This window comes from Kogia breviceps, chromosome 10, assembly GCF_026419965.1.
Source record: "Kogia breviceps isolate mKogBre1 chromosome 10, mKogBre1 haplotype 1, whole genome shotgun sequence".
NCBI lineage: Eukaryota > Metazoa > Chordata > Mammalia > Artiodactyla > Physeteridae > Kogia > Kogia breviceps.
In genome coordinates, this window is record NC_081319.1 from 40,853,913 (window position 1) to 40,874,744 (window position 20,832).

At 42.6% G+C, this 20,832-nt stretch overlaps 1 protein-coding gene across 3 annotated transcripts in view; it reads left to right on the forward strand.

Moving 5' to 3' along the window:
• Positions 1–20,832, forward strand: part of SCAP (SREBF chaperone) — a 90,680-nt gene that overhangs the window by 40,026 nt on the left and 29,822 nt on the right. For 2 of the 3 annotated variants that reach the window (XM_059076985.2, XM_059076986.2), the window contains exon 2: positions 11,413–11,636. In XM_059076985.2, coding sequence (XP_058932968.1) covers positions 11,515–11,636 — 122 coding nt within the window. In that variant the 5' untranslated portion in view covers positions 11,413–11,514. Of the gene's footprint in view, positions 1–11,412; positions 11,637–11,739; positions 11,837–20,832 lie in introns of those variants that run through there. The other variant, XM_059076989.2, reaches the window with a different exon arrangement.

The following is a 20,832-nucleotide window of genomic DNA, read 5'->3' on the forward strand; positions in this document are numbered from 1 at the left end:
AATAAATGGAGAAGGATATCATGTTCATAGATTGGAACACTAAACATAGTAGTGATGTCAATTCTCAAATTGATACGTATGTTTAATGTAATTCCTATCAAAATTCTAGCAAGATTTTTGTAGACATAGACTACATTACTGTAAAATGTATATGGAAAGCAAATAAAGTAGAATGGGTAAAACAATTTTGAAGAAGAATAAAATGGAAGGAATCTCTTTACTCATTTCAAGACTTTATAGCTATTGTAATCCAGACTGTGCAGTATTGGTGGAGGGCTAGACACGTAGATCACTGGAACATTATAGAAAACCCAGAAATAGACTCATAAAGTACAGCCAACTGTTTTTTTTAATTTGGTTGCACCAGGTCTTAGTTGCAGCACATGGGATCCTTAGTTGCAGCTTGCCAGCTCCTTAGTTGTGACATGCAAACTCTTAGTTGTGGCATGTATGTGGGATCTAGTTCCCTGACCAGGGATAGAACCCAGGACTTCTACGTTGGGAGCATGGAGTCTTATCCACTGTGCCACCAGGGAAGTCCCCAGCCAACTGCTCTTTGACTGAATGTTTGTGTCCCCCCTGCCCCAAATTCGTATGTTGAAATCTTAACCCTTGGTGTGATTGTATTAGGGAGTTGGGGCCTTTGGGAGGTAATTAAATCATGAGGGTAGAGTCCTCATGAATGGGATTACTGCCCTTATAAAAGAAACCCCAGAGAACTCTCACTCCCTTTTCTGCCGTGTGAGGACACAGTGAGAAGATGGCCAGTTATGAACCAGGAAGTGGGCCCTCACCAGAAACTGAATCTGCCAGTGCCTTGATCTTGGACTTCCTAGCCTTTAGAACAGTGAGAAGTAAATATTTGTTGTTTAAGCCACCCAGTATATGCTATTTTTATTATAGCAGCACAAAGGACTAAGACAGGTGCTAAAGCAATTCATTGGAGGAAAGGTAGTCTTCTCAATAGTTGGTGCTAGAACAATTGGTTCTCCATAGGGAAAAACAAAATGCAAAAATCCTAGATCTAATCTCACATCTTACAGAAAAAGTTACTCAAATGTATCATAGGTTTAAATGTAAAACTATAAAAAATTTTAGGAGAAAACCTCAGAGAAAAAATTCAGAATTGTTTTACATGACACCTAAAGCATGATCCATTCCACCTAAAGGAAAAAAAATAAATTAGACTTCATCAAAATTAAAAGCTTCGGCTCTATCACAGAGTCTGTGAAAAGAATTTTTAAAAGAGGTTATAGACTTGAAGAAAATATTTGTGAACAACATACCTGGTAGAGATTTACATCTAGAATATATAAGGAAATCTCAACAACTCCTAAATACCAAGGGGATCAAAGAAGAAAGTACAAGAGAAGTTAGAAAATACTTTGAGGTAAATGAAAACAGAAATCACAAATACAGAAACTATGGGATGCAGCAAAAGTAGTGTTTGGAGGGAAATTTACAGCTGTAAATGCCTGTATTAAGAAAGAAGAGGGCTTCCCTGGTGGCGCAGTGGTTGAGAATCCGCCTGCCGATGCAGGGGACGCAGGTTCGTGCCCCGGTCCAGGAAGATCCCACATGCCGCTGAGCGGCTGGGCCTGTGAGCCATGGCCGCTGAGCCTGGGCGTCCGGAGCCTGTGCTCCGCAACGGGAGAGGCCACAACAGTGAGAGGCCCGCAAAAAAAAAAAAAAAAAAAGAAAGAAAGAAGAAAGAGTGGAGACAGCAGAAGCTAGAAGAACTACAGTCCTGCAGCCTGTGGAACGAAAACTACATTTACAGAACGATAGACAAAATTAAAAGGCAGAGGACTATGTACAGATGAAGGAACAAGATAAAACCCCAGAAAAAGAACTAAATGAAGTGGAGATAGGCAATTTTCCAGAAAAAGAATTCAGAATAATGATAGTGAAAATGATCCAGGACCTAGAAAAAAGAATGGAGGCAAAGATGGAGAAATTGCAAGAAATGTTTAACAAAGACCTAGAAGAATTAAAAAACAAACAGAGATGAACATTACAATAATTGAAATGAAAAATGCACTAGAAGGAATAAATAACAGAATAACTGAGGCAGAAGAACGGATAAGTGACCTGGAAGACAGAATGGTGGAATTCACTGCTATGGAACAGAATAAAGAAAAAAGAATGAAAAGAAATGAAGACAGCCTAAGAGACCCCTGGGACAACATTAAATGCACCAACATTCATCTTATAGAGGTCACAGAAGGAGAGGAGAGAGAGAAAGGACCCAAGAAAACATATGAAGAGATTATAGTCGAAAACTTCCTTAACACGGGAAAGGAAATAGCCACCCAGGTCCAGGAAGCACAGAGTCCCAGGCAGGATAAACCCAAGGAGAAACACGCTGAGACACATAGTAATCAAAATGACAAAAATTAAAGACAAAGAAAAATTATTAGAAGCAATAAGGGGGAAATGACAACATACAAGGGAACTCCCATAAGGATAACAGCTGATTTCTCAGCAGAAACACTATATGCCAGAAGGGAGTGGCATGACATTTTTAAAGTGATGAAAGGAAAGAACCTACAACCAAGATTACACTACCCGGCAAGGATCTCATTCAGATTCGACAGAGAAATCAAAAGCTTTACAGACAAGCAAAAGCTAGGAGAATTTCGCACCACCAAACCAGCTCTACAACAAATGCTAAAGGAACTTCTCTAAGTGGGAAACAAAAGAGAAGAAAAGGACCTACAAAAACAAACCCAAAACAATTAAGAAAACTCATAAGAACTTCACATATCGATAATTACCTTAAATGTGAATGGATTAAATGCTCCAACCAAAAGACACAGGCTCACTGAATGGATACAAAAACAAGACCCATATATATGTTGTCTACAAGAGACCCACTTCAGACCTAGGGACACATACAGACTGAAACTGAGGGGATGGTAAAAGATATTCTATGCAAATGGAAATCAAAAGAAAGCTGGAGTAGCAATACTCACATCAGATAAAATAGACTTTTATTTTTTAATAAATTTATTTTTTAGTTTTGGCGTTTTGGCTCTTCATTGCTGCACGTGGGCTTTCTCTAGTTGCAATGAGTGGGTGCTACTCTTCCTTGCGATGCAAGGGCTTCTCATTGCGGTGGCTTCTCTTGTTTCAGAGTACTGGCTCTAGGCGCGTGGGCTTCAGTAGTTGTGACTCACAACTCTAGAGCACAGTCTCAGTAGTTGTGGTGCATAGGCTTAGTTGCTCCATGGCATGCGGGATCTTCCCAAACCAGGGCTCGAACCCATGTCCCCTGCATTGGCAGGCAGATTCTTAACCACTGCGCCACCAGGGAAGCCCAAAAATAGATTTTAAAATAAAGACTGTTACAAGAGAGAAGAAAGGACACTATATAATAATCAACGGATCAATCCAAGAAGAAGATACGGCAATTATAAATATATATGCACCCAACATAGGAGCACCTCAATACATAAGGCAAATGCTAAGAGCTATAAAAGAGGAAATCGACAGTAACACAGTAATAGTGGGGGGGCTTCCCTGGTGGCACAGTGGTTGAGAGTCCGCCGGCTGATGCAGGGGACACGGGTTCGTGCCCTGGTCCGGGAAGATCCCACATGCCGCAGAGCGGCTAGGCCTGTGAGCCATGGCCACTGAGCCTGTGCGTCCGGAGCCTGTGCTCCACAACGGGAGAGGCCACAACAGTGAGAGGCCCGCGTACAGCAAAAAAAAAAAAAAAAAAAAAAAAAAATAGTGGGGACTTTAACACCTCACTTACCCCAATGGACAGATCATCCAGACAGAAAATTAGCAAGGAAACACTAGCTTTAAATGACACAGTAGACCACATAGATTTAACTGATATTTATAGGGCATTCCACCTGAAAACAACTGATTACACTTTCTTCTCAAGTGCATACGGAACATTCTCCAGGATACATCACATCTTAGGTCACAAATCAAGCCTTGGTAAATTTAAGAAAATTGAAATCATATTAAGCATCTTTTCCAACCACAATGCTATGAGATTAGAAATGAGTTACAGGGAAAAAAATGTAAAAAACACAAACACATGGAGGCAAAACAATACATTACTAAATAACCAAGAGATCACTGAAGAAATCAAAGAGGAAATAAAAAAATATCTAGAGACAAATGACAATGTAAACACGACGATCCAAAACCTATGGGATGCAGCAAAAGCAGTTCCAAGAGGAAGTTTATAGCAATACAATCCTACCTCAAGAAACAAGAAAAATCTCAAACAATCTAACCTTACACCTAAAGGAACTTAAGAAGAACAAACAAAACCCAAAGTTAGTAGAAGGAAAGAAGTCATAAAGATCAGAGCAGAAATAAATGAAATAGAAAAGAAAATAGCAAAGATCAATAAATCTAAAAGCTGGTTGTTTGAGAAGATCAACAAAATTGATAAACCTTTAGCGCGAGACTCATCAAGAAAAAGAGGGAGAGGACTCAAATCAATAAAATTGGAAGTGAAAAAGGAGAAGTCACAGTGGACACCTCAGAAATACAAAGCATCCTAAGAGACTACTACAGGCAACTCTATGCCAATAAAATGGACAACCTGGAAGAAATGGACAAATTCTTAGAAAGGTATAGCCTTCCAAGACTGAACCAGGAAGAAATAGAAAATATGAGAAGACCAATCACAAGTAATGAAATTGAAACTGTGATTAAAAGTCTTCCAACAGGGCTTCCCTGGTGGCACAGTGGTTGGGAGTCCACTTGCCAATGCAGGGGGCGTGGGTTCATGCCCCGGTCCAGGAGGATCGCATGTGCTGTGGAGTGGCTCGGCTTGTGAGCCATGGCCACTGAGCCTGCGCGTCTGGAGCCTGTGCTCCGTGACGGGAGAGGCCGAGGTGTTGAGAGGCACATGTACCCCCCCACACACACACAAAGCCTTCCAACAAACAAAAGTCCAGGACCAGATGGCATCACAGGTGCATTCTATCAAACGTTTAGAGAAGAGCTAACACCCATCCTTCTCAAACTCTTCCAGAAAATTTCAGAGGAAGGAACGCTCCCAAACTCATTCTGTGAGGCCACCATCACCCTGATACCAAAACCAAACAAAGATACTACAAAGAGAATTACAGACCAGTATCACTGATGAATATAGATGCAAAAATTCTCAACAAAATACTAGCAAATAGAATCTATGGGTGCAAGGGGTGCAAAGGGGTGCAAGGATTCTTCCGTATATGCAAATTAATCAGTGTGATACACCATATTAAAAAACTGAAGAATAAAAAGCATATGATCATCTCGATGGATGCAGAGAAAGCTTTTGACAAAATTCAACACCCATTTATGATAAAAAAAACCTCTCCAGAATGTGGGCATAGAGGGAACCTACGTCAAGATAATAAAGGCCATATACGACAAACCCACAGCAAACATTGTTGTCAGTGGTGAAAAACTGAAAGCATTTCCTCTAAGATCAGGAACAAGACAAGGATGTCCACTCTTGCCACGCTTATTCAACATAGTTTTGGTAGTCTTAGCCACAGTAATCAGAGAAAAAAAAGAAATAAAAGGAATCCAAATTGGAAAACAGGAAGTAAAACTGTCACTGTTTGCAGATGACATGAATACTATACATAGATAATCCTAAAGATGCCAGAAAACTCAAGTTAATCAATGAATTTGGTAAAGGTGCAGGATACAAAATTAATGTGCAAAAATCTCTTGCATTCCTATAACAACCAAAGATCAGAAAGAGAAATTAAGGAAACAATCTCATTCACCATTGCAACAAAAAGAATAAAATACCTAGGAATAAATCTGCCTAAGGAGGTAAAAGACCTGTACTCAGGAAACTATAAGTCACTGATGAAAGAAATCAAAGATGACAGATACAAATGAAGAGATATATCATGTTCTTGGATTGGAAGAATCAATATTGTGAAAATGACTTTACTACTCAAAGCAATCTACAGATTCAATGCAATCCCTATCAAATTACCAATGGCATTTTTTACAGAACTAGAACAAAAAATCTTAAAATTTGTATGTAGACACAAAAGATCCCAAACTGCCAAAGCAATCTTGAGGGAAAAAAACAAAGCTGGAGAAATGAGACCCCCTGACTTCAGACTATACTACAAAACTACAGTGATCAACACAATATGGTACTCGCACAAAAACAGAAATGGAACAGGATAGAAAACCCAGAGATAAACCCATGCACCAGTGGTCAACTAATCTATGACAAAGGAGACAAGGATATACACTGGAAAAAAGACAGTCTCCTCAATAAGTGGTGCTGGGAAAACTGGACAGCTGCATGTAAAAGAATGAAATTAGAACTCTCCCTAACACCGTGCAAAAAAAAAAAAACTCAAAATGGATTAAAGACCTAAATGAAAGACCAGACACTATTAAACTCTTAGAGGAAAACATAGGAAGAACACTCTGACATAAATCACAGCAAGATCTTTTTTGATCCGTCTCCCAGAGTAATGGAAATAAAAACAAAAATAAACAAATGGGAACTAATGAAACAAAAGCTTTTGCACAGCAAAGGAAACCACAAACAAGATGAAAAGACAACCCTCAGAATGGGAGAAAATATTTGCAAATGAATCAACGGACAAAGGATTAATCTCCAGAATATATAAATAGCTTATGCAGCTCAGTATTAAAAAAAAACCACCCAATCCAAAAATGGGCAGAAGACCTAAATAGACATTTCTCCAAAGAAGACATGCAGATGGCCAAGAAGCACACGAAAAGCTTCTCAACGTCACTAATTATTAGAGAAATGCAAATCAAAACTACAATGAGGTATCACCTCACACCAGTTAGAATGGGCATCATCAGAAAATCTACAAACAACAAATGCTGGAGAGAGTGTGGAGAAAAGGGAACCCTCTTGCACTGTTTGTGGGAATGTAAATTGATACAGCCACTACAGAGAACAGTATGGAGGTTCCTTAAAAGACTAAAAATAGAATTACCATATGACCCAGCAATCCCACTACTGGGTATATACCCAGAGAAAACCATAATTCAAAAAAACACATGCACCCCAATGTTCAGTGCAGCACTGTTTACAATAGCCAGGACATGGAAGCAACCTAAATGCCCATCGACAGACAAATGGATAAAGAAGATATGGTACATATATACAATGGAATATTTCTCGGCCATAAAAAGGAACGAAATTGGGTCATTTGTAGAGACGCGGAAGTAAGAAAGAAAAACAAATATCGCATATTAACGCATATATGTGGAATCTAGAAAAATGGTACAGATGAACCATTTTGCAGGGAAGGAATAGAGACACAGGTGTAGAGAACAAACATATGGACACCAAGGTGGAAAGCAGGGGGTGGTGGTCGTGGTGGTGGGATGAACTGGGATATTGGGATTGACATATATACACTAATATGTATAAAATAGATAACTAATAAGAACCTGCTGTATAAAAAAAATTAAAATAAGAAAGAAGGAAGAGCTCAAATCAGTAACTTTAAGAAACTAGAGAAAGAAGAAAAAGAAGAGCAAAATAAACCCAAAGCAAACAGAAGGAAGAAAATAATAAAGACTAGAGTGGAAACAAATGAATAGAAACTAGGAAAATAACAGAGTAAATAAGAGCAAAAGTTTGCTCTTTTAAAAGATCAACAACTGAGAAAAAAAAAGAGGAGACTCAAACAGCTAGAATCATTAATGAAAGTGGGGACGTTAACACCAAGCTTTCAGAAATAAAAATGATTTATAATACTTGGAACAGGAAATATGCCAATAAATTAGCCTAGGTGAAAATGGGCCTATTCCTAGAAACACACAAACTAACAAAATTTACTCAAGAAGAAATAGAAAATCTGAATAGATGTAACAAGTAAAGAGGTTAATAGTTTATAAACTTCCCACACAGAAAAAAAAAAAAAAAAAGCCCAAGGACTTCCCTGGTGGCACAGTGGTTAAGAATCCACCTGCCAGTGCAGGGGACATGGGTTCGAGCCCTGGTCCGGGAAGATCCCACATGCTGCAGAGCAACTAAGCCTGTGTGCCACAACTACTGAGCCTGTGCTCTAGAGCCTGCAAGCCACAACTACGGAGCTCACGTGCCACAGCTACTGAAGCCTGCACGCCTAGAGCCCGTGCTCCGCAACAAGAGAAGCCACCACAGTGAGAAGCATGCACACCACAACGAAGAGTAGCCCCCCACTCTCTGCAACTAGAGAAAGCCGGTGCACAACAATGAAGACCCAATGCAGCCAGAAATAAATAAATAAATAAATAAAATTAAACCAAAAAAAGCCCAAGATCAGCTGGCTCCACTAGTAAATTCTACCACATGTTTAAAGAAGATTTATCATGAACTGTTCTATAAAAGTACAAAGGAGCACTTTCCAAGTTATTCTACAAGGCCAGCATTACCCTAATGCCAAAGCCAGACAAATACATATAAAAAGAAAGCTACACACCAGTATCCCTTATGAATATAGACGCAGAAGTTCTCAATATTATTAAACCGAGTCTAGCAACATTTAAAAGGATTATACCCAGGAATGCAAAGTTGGTTCAATACAAGAAAAAATCAATCAGTGTAATACACCTTATTAGTAGGATAAATAAAAAACCACATGATCATCTCAAAAGACACAAAGCATAATACACTTTCATGATTAAAAAAAACCCAACAAACTAGGAATAGATGGGGACTCCCTCAACTTGATAAAGGGCTTATATGAAAAACTTCCATGTAATACCATACTTAAGGTGAAAGACTGAATGCTCCTTTCCTAAGATCAGGAATAAGATGCATTCTCACCACTGCAATTCAACATTGTACCAGAAGTTCTAGCCACAACAATTTTACAAGAAAAACAAAAGGCATCCAGATTGGAAAAGAAGTTAAACTATCTCTATTTGCAAATTACATGATCTCATATATATAACATCTTAAGGAATACACACACAGACACATGCACACATGCACAGGTTCAGTGTCACTAGCCATTAATTAGGGAAATGCAAATTAAGATCCAATAAGATACTAATACACTCTTATTAGTAGAGCTAAAATAAAGAGTAGTGACAATACCAAATGCTGGTGAGGATGCTAAGAAACGAAGTCTCTCATGCTGCTAGTGAAAATGTAAAATGGTATGGCCACTCTGGAAAATATTTTGGCAGTTTCTTAGGATAAATTTTGCTTTGGAAAAGCTTTGTGTTAAAATGAATGCAGTGGAGTAAAGATGAATATCCCCTCTTGCTCGGTTCAGGTAGGTGGGCTGTGTAATGAACTAGAATTTGGATTTTTTTTTAAATTTTGTTTTCCTGGAGCTGTGAAAATTAGCAATTAGTATAACTAATAAGGATTAATGGAAACTGAAAACGACTAAGGTCATGTCAGAAAGATTTGTATTTGCTGCAGAATTGAAGTGAGATGGTTTTTTTCTCATATTAGTAGTTCCATGTATAAGAGAACCCACCCACCCCCCTGCCCCCTGCTTCTTGTGTTACCGATTTGTGTGCGGAAGAGGCCTGAGAAGGAGATTAGGATTAGTAGGATCCAATTTCCTGGAGGGCTTGATTTTGGGACACTTAAGGGAAGAGATGTTGGGCTTGGCAGAGGACTGAGGTTGGAAAAGCTACAACTTGTTCATGGCCATCAGTCTTCAGGGATCCGCTTGACAGCGTCTTTCCACAGGCATATATCTCATTAGTGTTTGTTTTCCCCCTTGAAGAAGAACGGAGGGTTGGGGACACAGGAGCAGAAACGTTGCTTCCCTGGAGTCCTTGTTTATGCTGGGTGGTGAGCACTGTTGCTGGTGTCCTGCTGCAGGTCTACTGCTTGAGACCTTTTTGAGCTGTTATGTTCCAGGTGAGCCTTGTGAATGGTTGAGCTGTTGTCAGCACCTCTGCTCCTTGGGTCAGCAGCTGTCACTTGCCGATTTCTCTCTCTGTTGTCTTCTTAATTGACCCACAAAGGGTTCTTTGTACTATTTCCTCAGCGGGTTCTTGGACTGGAAAATTGCATGTGCGCCTGAGACTTGTGCTTCCAGGAAGGTGGATGGAGTGGTAGCCATTCCTTCTTGTGAACTGGCTGTGGTGTGACTCCATTTGCTTCTCCCTTCTGGTCTCACACTTCTGAGGAATCATCTTCTTGGCCTGGGTGTTCATCAGTGAGCTGAATCAAGCCAAGATACATGTCTGGGCAGGTTCCCTGTAGCACAGACCAAAGAAAACAGCAACATGGAACAGGAGAAATGGATTTGAACTTGAATTTCATTGGTGAGCTCAGCAAGGAAAGGAATTCTAGATTCCTGGGCCCTTCTGCTAGAGTTTTCTATTCTGATTTTATTGGTTTAAGTTTCTCTGCTTGGAAGCAACAGAAATTAACTGGCTCACACAAGCAAAAAGAGTATTTATTGGAAGGATATGGGGTGGCTCACAGACTGGAAAGAAGAGCTGATGATCTCGTCTTCAGAAAGGGCTGGAGCCAGAGCACCTCGTGATCTGGGGAGCAGGAACCTCTTGGGGAAGAATAAACACCACCGTATCCAGTTTTGCTTCTTTCTGCTCAGAAGTCAAAGGCCAGGGAGAGAGGCCTAACCAGCCTGGCGGGGGTCAGGGAGGGGCACCTTAACTGGCCGTTATGTCCAGGCCAAATCCTGTGGTGAAAGGTGGTTCTCAGAGCCACACTGGACTGCTGTTAGTCCAAGGAGACAGCTGCTGGGCAGGCAGAAATAGGAGGGCCCTTTGCCCTCACCCTCTCAGGAACAACTGGAGGACCAGGAACAGAGACTTCTAGCCAATACCACTGTCACAGTGAATTTTGTTTTATGTCAGGGGCCTCGGCTTTTTGGTGTTTTTGTGTTGAGGGCTGACCCCAATGGACTTTCTTTATCAGTGAATCACTGTTTGTGTAAGAGTGTGTTTTTTGAGGGATAAGACCTTGTATAAAGGTTTTTCCCAAGGATTTCTCTTGGTCTGGCCTGTTTACAGAGAATGGGTGGGGGGAGGGTTTCCAGAATGTCCATTTGGCCAAGGGCAGCTGAAGGTGCTGTCTGTTACACAGGAGTGCTTTCCTGTGCCACGTGTGAGAAAAATGCCCTCTCTAGGGAGTGGCCTTTTAGAAGTGCCTAATATGAAAGAGGATTGAGAGTTTATTACCAGAGCTAGAGAGGCAGTTTTTTTGTTTCTTTGGTTAGACTTACTTAGACACTACCCACAGTCACTAGGAGCCGACCAAGATTTTGTGTGTGTGTGTGTGTGTGTGTGTGTGTGTGTGTGTGTGTGTGTGTGTGTGTGTGTGTTGGGATTGATGTCTCCAGATCTTGCATCTAGGCCTCCTGATTCCCTATCCACGTCCCTGCCACCTCCCCCAGCAGCCCTAGTGTTGAGAGCCAAGTACTCTTTGTTAATTGGGCTTTTCTTCCTTCTTGCCAGGTGCCTGCCTGCAGATGGTGTCCATTGTCAGTGCTGTCCAACGTGTGCCAGGCTGATCCATGGTCACTTTCCGGGATGGCAGCAAGGTGACTTCAGCTGAGGATGACCCTGACTGAAAGGCTGCGTGAGAAGATATCTCAGGCCTTCTACAACCATGGGCTGTTTTGTGCGTCCTACCCCATCCCCATCATTCTCTTCACGGGGCTCTGCATCTTAGCCTGCTGGTATGTTTCCAAGTTGCCCTGGATATGGTGGGCCAGTGCCTTGGCACAATAGATTTCCTAACCCTGACTGTTCAGTAGCCCTTGGACTGTGTGCTTTTTACACAGTGGAACTTGAGGCTCATTGGATCTGTCGAGTGGAAAGCTCTAGTCCTGGGGTGTTTAGCCACGACAGTAAAACAGTCCAGGCTGGCCCTGACTTGGTGAGTCACCAGATTTGTTCACATTGCTGGTAATCTGTCTCAAAATAATGTTTAGATGTTTCTAAGAAACTTCAAGATAATTGAAAGCATGGTCTTTTAATTTTCCTTCTCAATAGTGGCAGCTTCCTTTTGGTACCTGGTTAAGAGCAGGAGCCTTGGAATGTTGCAAGGCAAAGTCCATTTGAACAATTCCTTGGACACTGTCTTGTAGGGTAACCCCAGAGACTTGGTTTTCTACTCTCTAGTCATTTTCTTGTGTTCATGTGAACCCTCCTTCTGACCTCTGGTTGATACTTGGGGCCTGCTGTGCTCACCAAGAACTTTTGTGACTGTCATTCTGTCATAGGGCCCCATAGAACCCTGAAGAGTGTGGCTGATGAGGACATTGTGAAAGGAGAGGCTTGATGTAAGATGATATCCAATGGTCCCCTTGGCTCTCAAACACTGACAGTCATGAAAAGAGCCTACCTGATTATCCTTGTCTCTGGAAAGAATTCTGGTTTCCAGATTCATTGTACATCTAACGTTTATAGATGTTTTCAGTGCTGAGCTGGAAGGATGGTTCAGGACAGAACTTGCTATTCAATTGTTAATGATCCCAAGTTCTTCCCTAATCAGGACAAGGAAAGATGAGCATATTCATTGAGAATTTCCTGCTGGGTGCTGTGTTGGTGCTTCAGGTATATAATTAAATGTGTAATTAATCCTCATAAAAACCTTGGGAAGTGATCCAGTTTTATTTCCATTTAACCAATGGGGGATGGAGGATTAGAGGCTTGCGTGGTCTACACAACTAATAAGTAGGGAAACTGGGGTTCAATCCAGCTTTAAAGGGATTCTGGTGCCTGCACCTCTGGCACTCTGTTCCCCCTGACTCTCCTCACTCTGGCTCAGTGTATTTGTACTGATGTTTAAACTTTGTTAATTTGTGTTATACAAGATTAGACACTTGTGGCTATGTCCTGTAACTGATGAATTAGGAGTGTTCTGAGAACCCAGCTCTTGGATTTGCTTGTTTTTTTTTTCCTGTAGGTTAATTGACCCATCTGTCTCTTTCAAAATCATACTTTTCTAGGCCTGGCCTATATGCTAGGGCAGTGGTTCTTAAACCTGAGCTAGCATCAGAATTGCTTGGAGGGCATGTTATATAAGATTGCTGGGCCCTACCCCAGTTTCTCATTCATCAGATCTGGATAAACCCAAGAAAGTGCAGCTCTAAACAAGCTCCCAGGCCTGGGGACTACATGCTGAGAACCACTAGGCTGTGTGTCTTTCTTGAAAATTTCTCTGAAGTTCTACCATGTCTCAGCTGAAAGTATTTTCTCTTTTATTCTAACTTCTAGAGCAGCAGTTTGTGGTGACACTTATGGTTATTATTACTCATATTGCCTTCTGTTAGAGGTGGGTGGGGTCCTGCTCCCCCTTCATAAATTCTCAGTTGATAGCATCTTTATATGTGTATGTGTATGGTAAGTAAATACATAATGGATGAATACATTGAATTAAACTTGTGTTCTCTGTGGCAGAGGTCCCCAACCCCTGGGCCACAGACCGGTACGGCCTGTTAGGAGCCGGGCCGCACAGCAGGAGGTGAGTGGTGGGTGAGCGAGCAAAGCTTCCTCTGTGCTGGCCATCGCTTGCATTACCGCCTGAACCACCCCCACCCACCCCCACACCGGTCCATGGAAAAATTGTCTTCCACGAAACTGGTCCCTGGTGCCAAAACGGTTGGGGACCTCTGCTCTATGCGCAGTGTAAGTTGAGGAGGTGGTTGTGATTCCCCTCCCACAAAGATGGCTCTCTAGCTACCGGAAAAGGGAAGGATGTTTCCTCTTTGCCATTCATCTTCTGAGGATTGGATTTGGCCAGCTGGGACCAGGCAGCTTTCTGGACAGGGAAAGCAGGCTGTGTGTAGCAGCTGCAGTTGTAGCTGGGTGCAGTTGGCCTTTATCTTTGAATGAATAATTTGATATCACACAAGTGTTTCAAAACAGATTGTCCTTGAATTTATGACTTGGGGGCCTCTGGTATTTAAACTTTATGAGATGGCTAAGGTCTCAAGCGTGGAAGACTCCTTCTCAACTCTGGGTAAATTAGAATGGGATGGAGGATGGGGGAAGAGGCAAATGTGATAATAACAATATTTAACAACCAGGACAGCCCAAATGCAGCCAAGCTGGGCAGACACCTGTCTTATATCCCACAGGTGTCTTGGCTGAACATTAGTCCTGAGAAGGGAGTGGGTGAGCCTCAGGGTAGGATTGGGCTGATGGGAGGGAAAGGAAAACTAATCTTCACTGAGCACTGGCTTTGTGGTCAGGTGCTTCCACACACAGTATTTCATTTGGTCGCCTAACATCCTTGGAGAAGGTGGTTATTCCCTAGGTCTTTTGCTGATGATGAAACTAATGTGGAGACATAGTAAGAGGTATGTGCAGCATATGGCCGGTCTGTGTGGCAGATCCAAATCTGTACTTTCTCCACTTTGCTGTGGTGATATGAACTTTATGAAGAACACTGTTTGGTGCTGATGCCTTTCATTGCAGGGAGTCTGCTCCTTGAACGAGAAGCCTCAGAAAGAGAAGCTCAGTTGCAGTGGGCCAGGGACAGGGCCTGGCAGGATCTGCCTGGACAGAGGATAGAGAGGCTTTTTGAGGCAGTGGCCCTACATAACAGAAGTTGAGGAGAGAGCATAAAATTGGGTTTTACAGCCCCCTCAATAAAGATTGCTATAATATATGCCAGGAACTGTGCCAGACCAGTGATGCAGAACACAGTCCCTCCCACAGTCTCGGCCTGAGAGAAGTAACTGCAGTGCCATTGGGTATTGTGCATAGCAGATTTGACCTAACCTTGGTGCAAAGGGAGACAGCGTTAGGGAGACTTCCAGGGAGGAGAACACCTGAGCCGAGCCCTACGGGAAGAATAGGTGGCATCTTCCTTGCTTCCTTTCCTGTTTATGGTTGTGTTCATTCAGCTCGCCGCTCTCCTAACAAAAGCACAGGGAGGCTACTACCCTGGCGCACCCCTCTGAACCTGCTGCTTCTTTTGGTCCCACTCTCTAAGGGCACTATGGTTTCCTCTTATCTTTACAGTCACCCTGTACTGGGGTGTACCGTCACATTCTTAATGCTGTGTACTTATTTTTTCAAACCACCATCTTTGTTATGTGATTGTAAAGGAATTTTTAAAATTTCTTAAAATCTGATTAGTTTAGGAGAAAATTTCTAAGGCTAGATGAAGTCCCTCAACCTCCAAAGATGATAAAGGTTGTACCAGAAAATCCAGAGATTCTGGGCGTTTATGGACAGAAGACCAGATATTGTGGACCCAGGGCACAAGCCTCCCTATCCTCTTCTGTATGGGAAGCTTTTCTATCCAGAACATCTCCCCTTCTGCCAGAGCTTCAGGTTGCCTGCAGAAAATAAAGTGTGGTTAATAGATAGGTTATTTTTTTTTTCATATTCTGTAATTGTTTTTATAATTGAAGGATAGTTGATTTACAATGTTGTATTAGTTTCTGGTGTACAGCAAAGTGATTCGGTTATATTTACACAAATTCTTTTTCATATTCTTTTCCATTATGGTTTATTACAGGATATTGAATATAGTTCCCTGTGCTATACAGTAGGACCTTGTTTTGTCTATTTTATATATAGTAGTTTGTATCTTCTAATCCCAAACTCCTTATTTATCCCTCCCCGACCTCCTTTCCCCTTTTGTAACCATAAGTTTGTCTTCTATGTCTGTGAGTCTATCTCTGTTTCATAAATAAGGCCACATTTGTGTCATATTTTAGATTCCACATATAAGTGATATCATAAAGTATTTGTCTTTCTCTTGCTGACTTCACTTCATATGATCATGTCTAGGTCCATCCATGTTGCTGCAAATGGCATTATTTCATTCTTTTTTTGTGAGTAGTATTCCATTGTATATATTTACCACATCTTCTTTATCCATTCATCTGTCAAGACATTTAGGTTGTTTCCATGTCTTGGCTATTGTAAATAGTGCTGCTGTGAAAATAGGGGTGCATGTATCTTTGAATTTTGGTTTTCTCTGGGTATATGCCCAGGAGTGGGATTGCTGGATCACCTGGCAACTCTATTTTTGTTTTTTTAAGGAACCTCTGTACTGTTTTCTGTAGTGGCTGTACCAATTTAGATTCCCACCAAGAGTGTAGGTGGGTTCCCTTCTCTCCACACCCTCTCTGGCATTTATTGTTGGTGGATTTTTTGATGATACCCTTTCTGACTGGTGTGAGATGGTATACCTCATTGTAGTTTTGATTTGCATTTCTCTAATAATTAGTGATGTTGAGCAGCTTTTCATGTGCTTATTGGCCATCTGTATGTCTTCTTTGGAGAAATGAGTAGACAGCTTTTAGTAGTTTTATTAGATACTCAGATTCCATTTAACTGCTTATCTTTTTTTTTTTTTTTTTTTTTCCGGTATGCGGGCCTCTCACTGTTGTGGCCTCTCCCGTTGCGGAGCACAGGCTCCGGATGCGCAGGCCTAGCGGCCATGGCTCACGGGCTTAGTTGCTCCGCGGCATGTGGGATCTTCCCGGACCAGGGCATGAACCCGTGTCTCCTGCATCGGCAGGCGGATTCTCAACCACTGCACCACCAGGGAAGCCCTAACTGCTTATCTTTATTGTACCTGGAATGAGAGAGTTGTTCAGCTTGAACTGAAAGGACTGCTGCTCTTGTTACCTCTGTCTGGATCTAGCAGCTGCCTGGGCTGTGGACCTGTTTATCCCACTGGATCACCCTGGGAGCCATAAATGCTCTTTCCTCTGGGAAAATCTGATGAAAGTTGTAGCAAGTAGGCACTGTGGCAAGAAGTATCTGTTTACATTTCCTAGAGGTTAGGCCACCAGGACCGGAGGTGTGGCTCAGCAGCAGTCCAGCAAGGCAGAGGGTGCTGTTTCTTGGGACCTGTCCTGAGAAGTGGTAGGTATGCCATGGAATGAAGGAAGAGTGTCTGGGTGCCAGGCCAGCTTAATTGCCCTATGTGTGGGTCAGAGGCTAATGTGAGCGGTCATCAGGTCACCTGTGATTCCATAACCTGCTGGTCATGGTTAGAGAGGGTGGATTTTAACTTGGAGAGCAAGTTGGAATCATGATGAGACCATTCCAGACCTCCTGAAGGAGGATAATCCTACAGCTTGTGTGGGTATCTGAGAGCAGACTTGGCCTCTTCCTCCTTCTTTTTCTCTGGAGGAAAACAGCACCTTCAGGCTGAGGCTAGACATCTCAGTTGTGGTGGCCTCTGCTCTCAACCTCTCTCCCTTGTCTGCCTAGAGCTCAGGTTTCCCCACGATCATCGTGACCCCTTTGTGGGTGGGCACACAGGAGACTATAGAACAGGCTCCCTCTTTTTGTACCTATGTGGCCACTCTCCGGGCACATTTATATTCCTTTCATGAACAAGAAAGAAATCTGAGTAACTGAAGCCCTGTCTGCACCTCTGCTTTGGAGAGCTGGGCTGGATACCTGAGAACAAAGTCCCGGAGCACCACTGACCTCTGCCCCAAAGCCTAGACTCAGGAGCCCAGGGGACCAGCTCCAGCAGCTGCTCCTGGGTCCTGTTCAGCATTCCAAAGCCAGAGCCTCCCTCCAAGCAGAAGTTACCCCTGACCTCACACACGAGCTCTGGAAAAGCTCTGAAAGGCTTGTAGGAGATCAAATACTGCTTTATCACCCCAAATTTCCTCCAACCCCGAATTTCCTCCAACAGAAGAGAGATCTAGAAATCTCAGAAATTTCCCTTTATAGTCTTTCACTACCCCACCCCTAGTCCTGTATTCTCCCCTGAGAAGGGAAGAAAGAAAACATGTCCCACTCCTGATGTCTCCAGAGAGGTGTCCTGTGCCACATCTCGAGTGTCATTTTTCTGGTTGCTCTTCCTGTATGTCTTCAGTGTCTCCTGAGCTCCCATCACAGATGACTGGGAGTGAGAATGGGAGGAGATGTAGAGCCAACATCATCATTTGTGGGACCCAGTGCAACATGAAAATGCAGAGCTACTGCTTCAGAAAGCAGGGGAAAAGTACTGTTAAAGGTACTAAAATGTGCTCGGATGGGAGTGGATGAAAGGCTTCCTCCTGCCCAAATGCCCATCAGATTACTGTGGTGCAGCCAACCTGGGATAGGCAATGGCCAGTGCCTCACCCTGCTCCAGGACACAGTGGGGTATGCTCTTCTGAACAGCCCTCCATGCTTTGGTCAGGCGCCTGCAAGGGGCAGTAGCAAATGGATACGTGGACAGGGAGAGGAGGCCAGATCCTGGGATGCAAGTTAGCAGGGGAACTGGTGGTCAAGCACCTGTCCCAGGGAGGACGGACCACCTGTGAACCTACACTCCAAATCCTCAGCACATGCTCCATTGTGATGGACTCCATTTACAAAGCTCAAGTTGAAACATAGGTTTATTAAGAATTTCCACATATGGTGAGAATGTAAATTGATACAGCCACTATGGAAAACAGTATGGAGGTTCCTTAAAAAACTAAAAATAGAACTACCATACGACCCAGAAATCCCCTACTGGGCATATACCCAGAGAAAACCATAATTCAAAAAGACACATGCACCCCAATGTTCATAGCAGCACTATTTACAATAGCCAGGTCATAGAAGCAACGTAAATATCCATCAACAGAGGAATGGATAAAGAAAATGTGGTACATATATATAATGGAATATTACTCAGCCGTAAAAGGAATGAAATTGGGTCATTTGTAGAGACATGGATGGACCTAGAGACTGTCATATAGAGTGAAGTAAGTCAGAAAGAGAAAAACAAATATCGTATATTAACACATATATGTAGAATCTGGAAAAATGGTATAGATGATCTTACTTGCAAAGCAGAAATAGAAATACAGATTTAGAGAACAAATGTATGGATACCAAGGGGGAAAGGGAGGGGGTGGGAGGAATTGGGAGATTGGGATTGACACGTATACACTATTGATACTATGTATAAAATGGATAACTAATGAGAACCTACTGTATAGCACAGGGAACTCTACTTAATGCACTGTGGTGACCTAAATGGGAAGGAAATCCAAAAAAGAGGGGATATATGTATACATATAGCTGATTCACTTTGTAGTACAGTAGAAACTAACACAACATTGTAAAGCAAGTATACTCCGATAAAAACTTAAAAAGAAACCTTGCATTTTGCATTTTTGTTGAATCTTTTCCTTGGTGTTTTTCTTGGGCTTCTATTAAAAGGAATTTATGATTGTTTAAGTTTTTAAACAAAACAGAAATGTAATACAAGAGTATAGTGTGATGTTAAGAGGGTGGACTCTGGGGCCAGACTGCTTGTGTTCACATACTGGTTCTGTCACTCTCTTGGGGGTTAGAGGGGATATAGCTTCTGCGTGCCTTGTTGGGTTGTGGTGAGGCTTTTTTTTTTTTTTTTAATATTTATTTATTTATTTATTTTGGCTGCGCCGTGTCTTAGTTGCAGCACATGGGATCTTCATTGTGGCATGCCGGCTTCTTAGTTTGCAGCATGTGGACTTCTTAGTTGCAGCATGCACATGGGATCTAGTTCCCCAACCAAGGAACAAACCCAGGCCCCCTGCATTGGGAGTGCAGAGTCTTATCCACTGGACCACCAGGGAAGTCCCTGTGGTGAGTCTTAAATGAGAAAAATGATGGAAGGCACCTGGCACACAGTAGGTACTCAGAGTTAGAAACCATCATCATTGTTACAGAGACAGAAACGGGCAGGTTCACCATCAGTGATAAGAACCGTGTTGGGGTGAGTACAGGACATTTTGGCAGCAAATAGGAGGAGGGGCCTTAACTCAGACTTTGGGGAAAGGGGAAAGACTTCCTAGGCAAATGATACTGTAGTTGAGGCCTTGAAGCTGAGTTGTCTAGGAGAAGAATGAGCAAGAGTGTTCCAGCAAGTACAGAGCCTCAGAAGCAAGAGGGGAGTTGCGTGGCTCCAGGGCAAGGTTGGAGAATGACTGTGAGCCACTTGAAGCATTTCAAGGCCTGTGGACATTTCCTAAGAGACTTTATCCTAAGAAAGTGGATGCTCTGGAGTGTGCTGCCCTTCTTTCTCTTCCTGCTGGAATATTTAGACTCTTGGAATTCACAGATGTTTTACATATTTCAAATCTTGAGAAATAGGCTGCCTTTAGTCAGTGTGTTTTGAGCAGCTACTCTATGGAAAGTGAATGTAGATAAATAAAATGTACTGCTGCCTTCATCTTGTAGTAGAGCTAGAGCTTCAGCAGTCTTAGCTCTGGGCCCCAGGACTCCTCTCTGCACCCAGAGCTCAGGGGTCAGCCCAGGCATTGTGCAGAGCTTTCCCCAGCAAAACCTTAGCTAAGTCCAGAGACAGCCCTTGACATCTACCTCCAAACAGCTGAATCTTAGCTTTTGCAAGAAGCAAAAGAGAAGCAACTCTTCACATAAAAGGGATTCTCGATGGATTAATAGCTGATTTCTTCTCAGAAACCATGGAGGCCAGAAGGCAGTGGGATCACATATTTAAAGTTCTGAAAGGAAAAAAAAAATCAAGAGTTCTAAATTCTATAAAACTATATTTCAGGGACTTCCCTGGCAATCCAGTGGTTAAGACTGTGCTTCCAACACAGGGGGCACAGGTTTTTGTTTTGTTTTTTAAATAAATTTATTTATTTTATTTATTTTTTACTGTGTTGGGTCTTCATTGCTGTGCGTGGGCTTTCTCTAGTTGCAGCAAGCGGGGGCTACTCTTCATTGCAGTGGCTTCTCTTGTTGCAGAGCACGGGCACTAGGCGCGCGGGCTTCAGTAGTTGTGGCGCATGGGCTCATTAGTCGTGGCTCGTGAGCTCTAGAGCACAGGCTCAGTAGTTGTGGTGCATGGGCTTAGTTGCTCTGCAGCATGTGGGATCTTCCTGGACTAGGGCTCAAACCTGTGTCCCCTGCGTTCGCAGGCAGGTTCTTAACCACTGTGCTACCAGGGAAGCCCAGGGG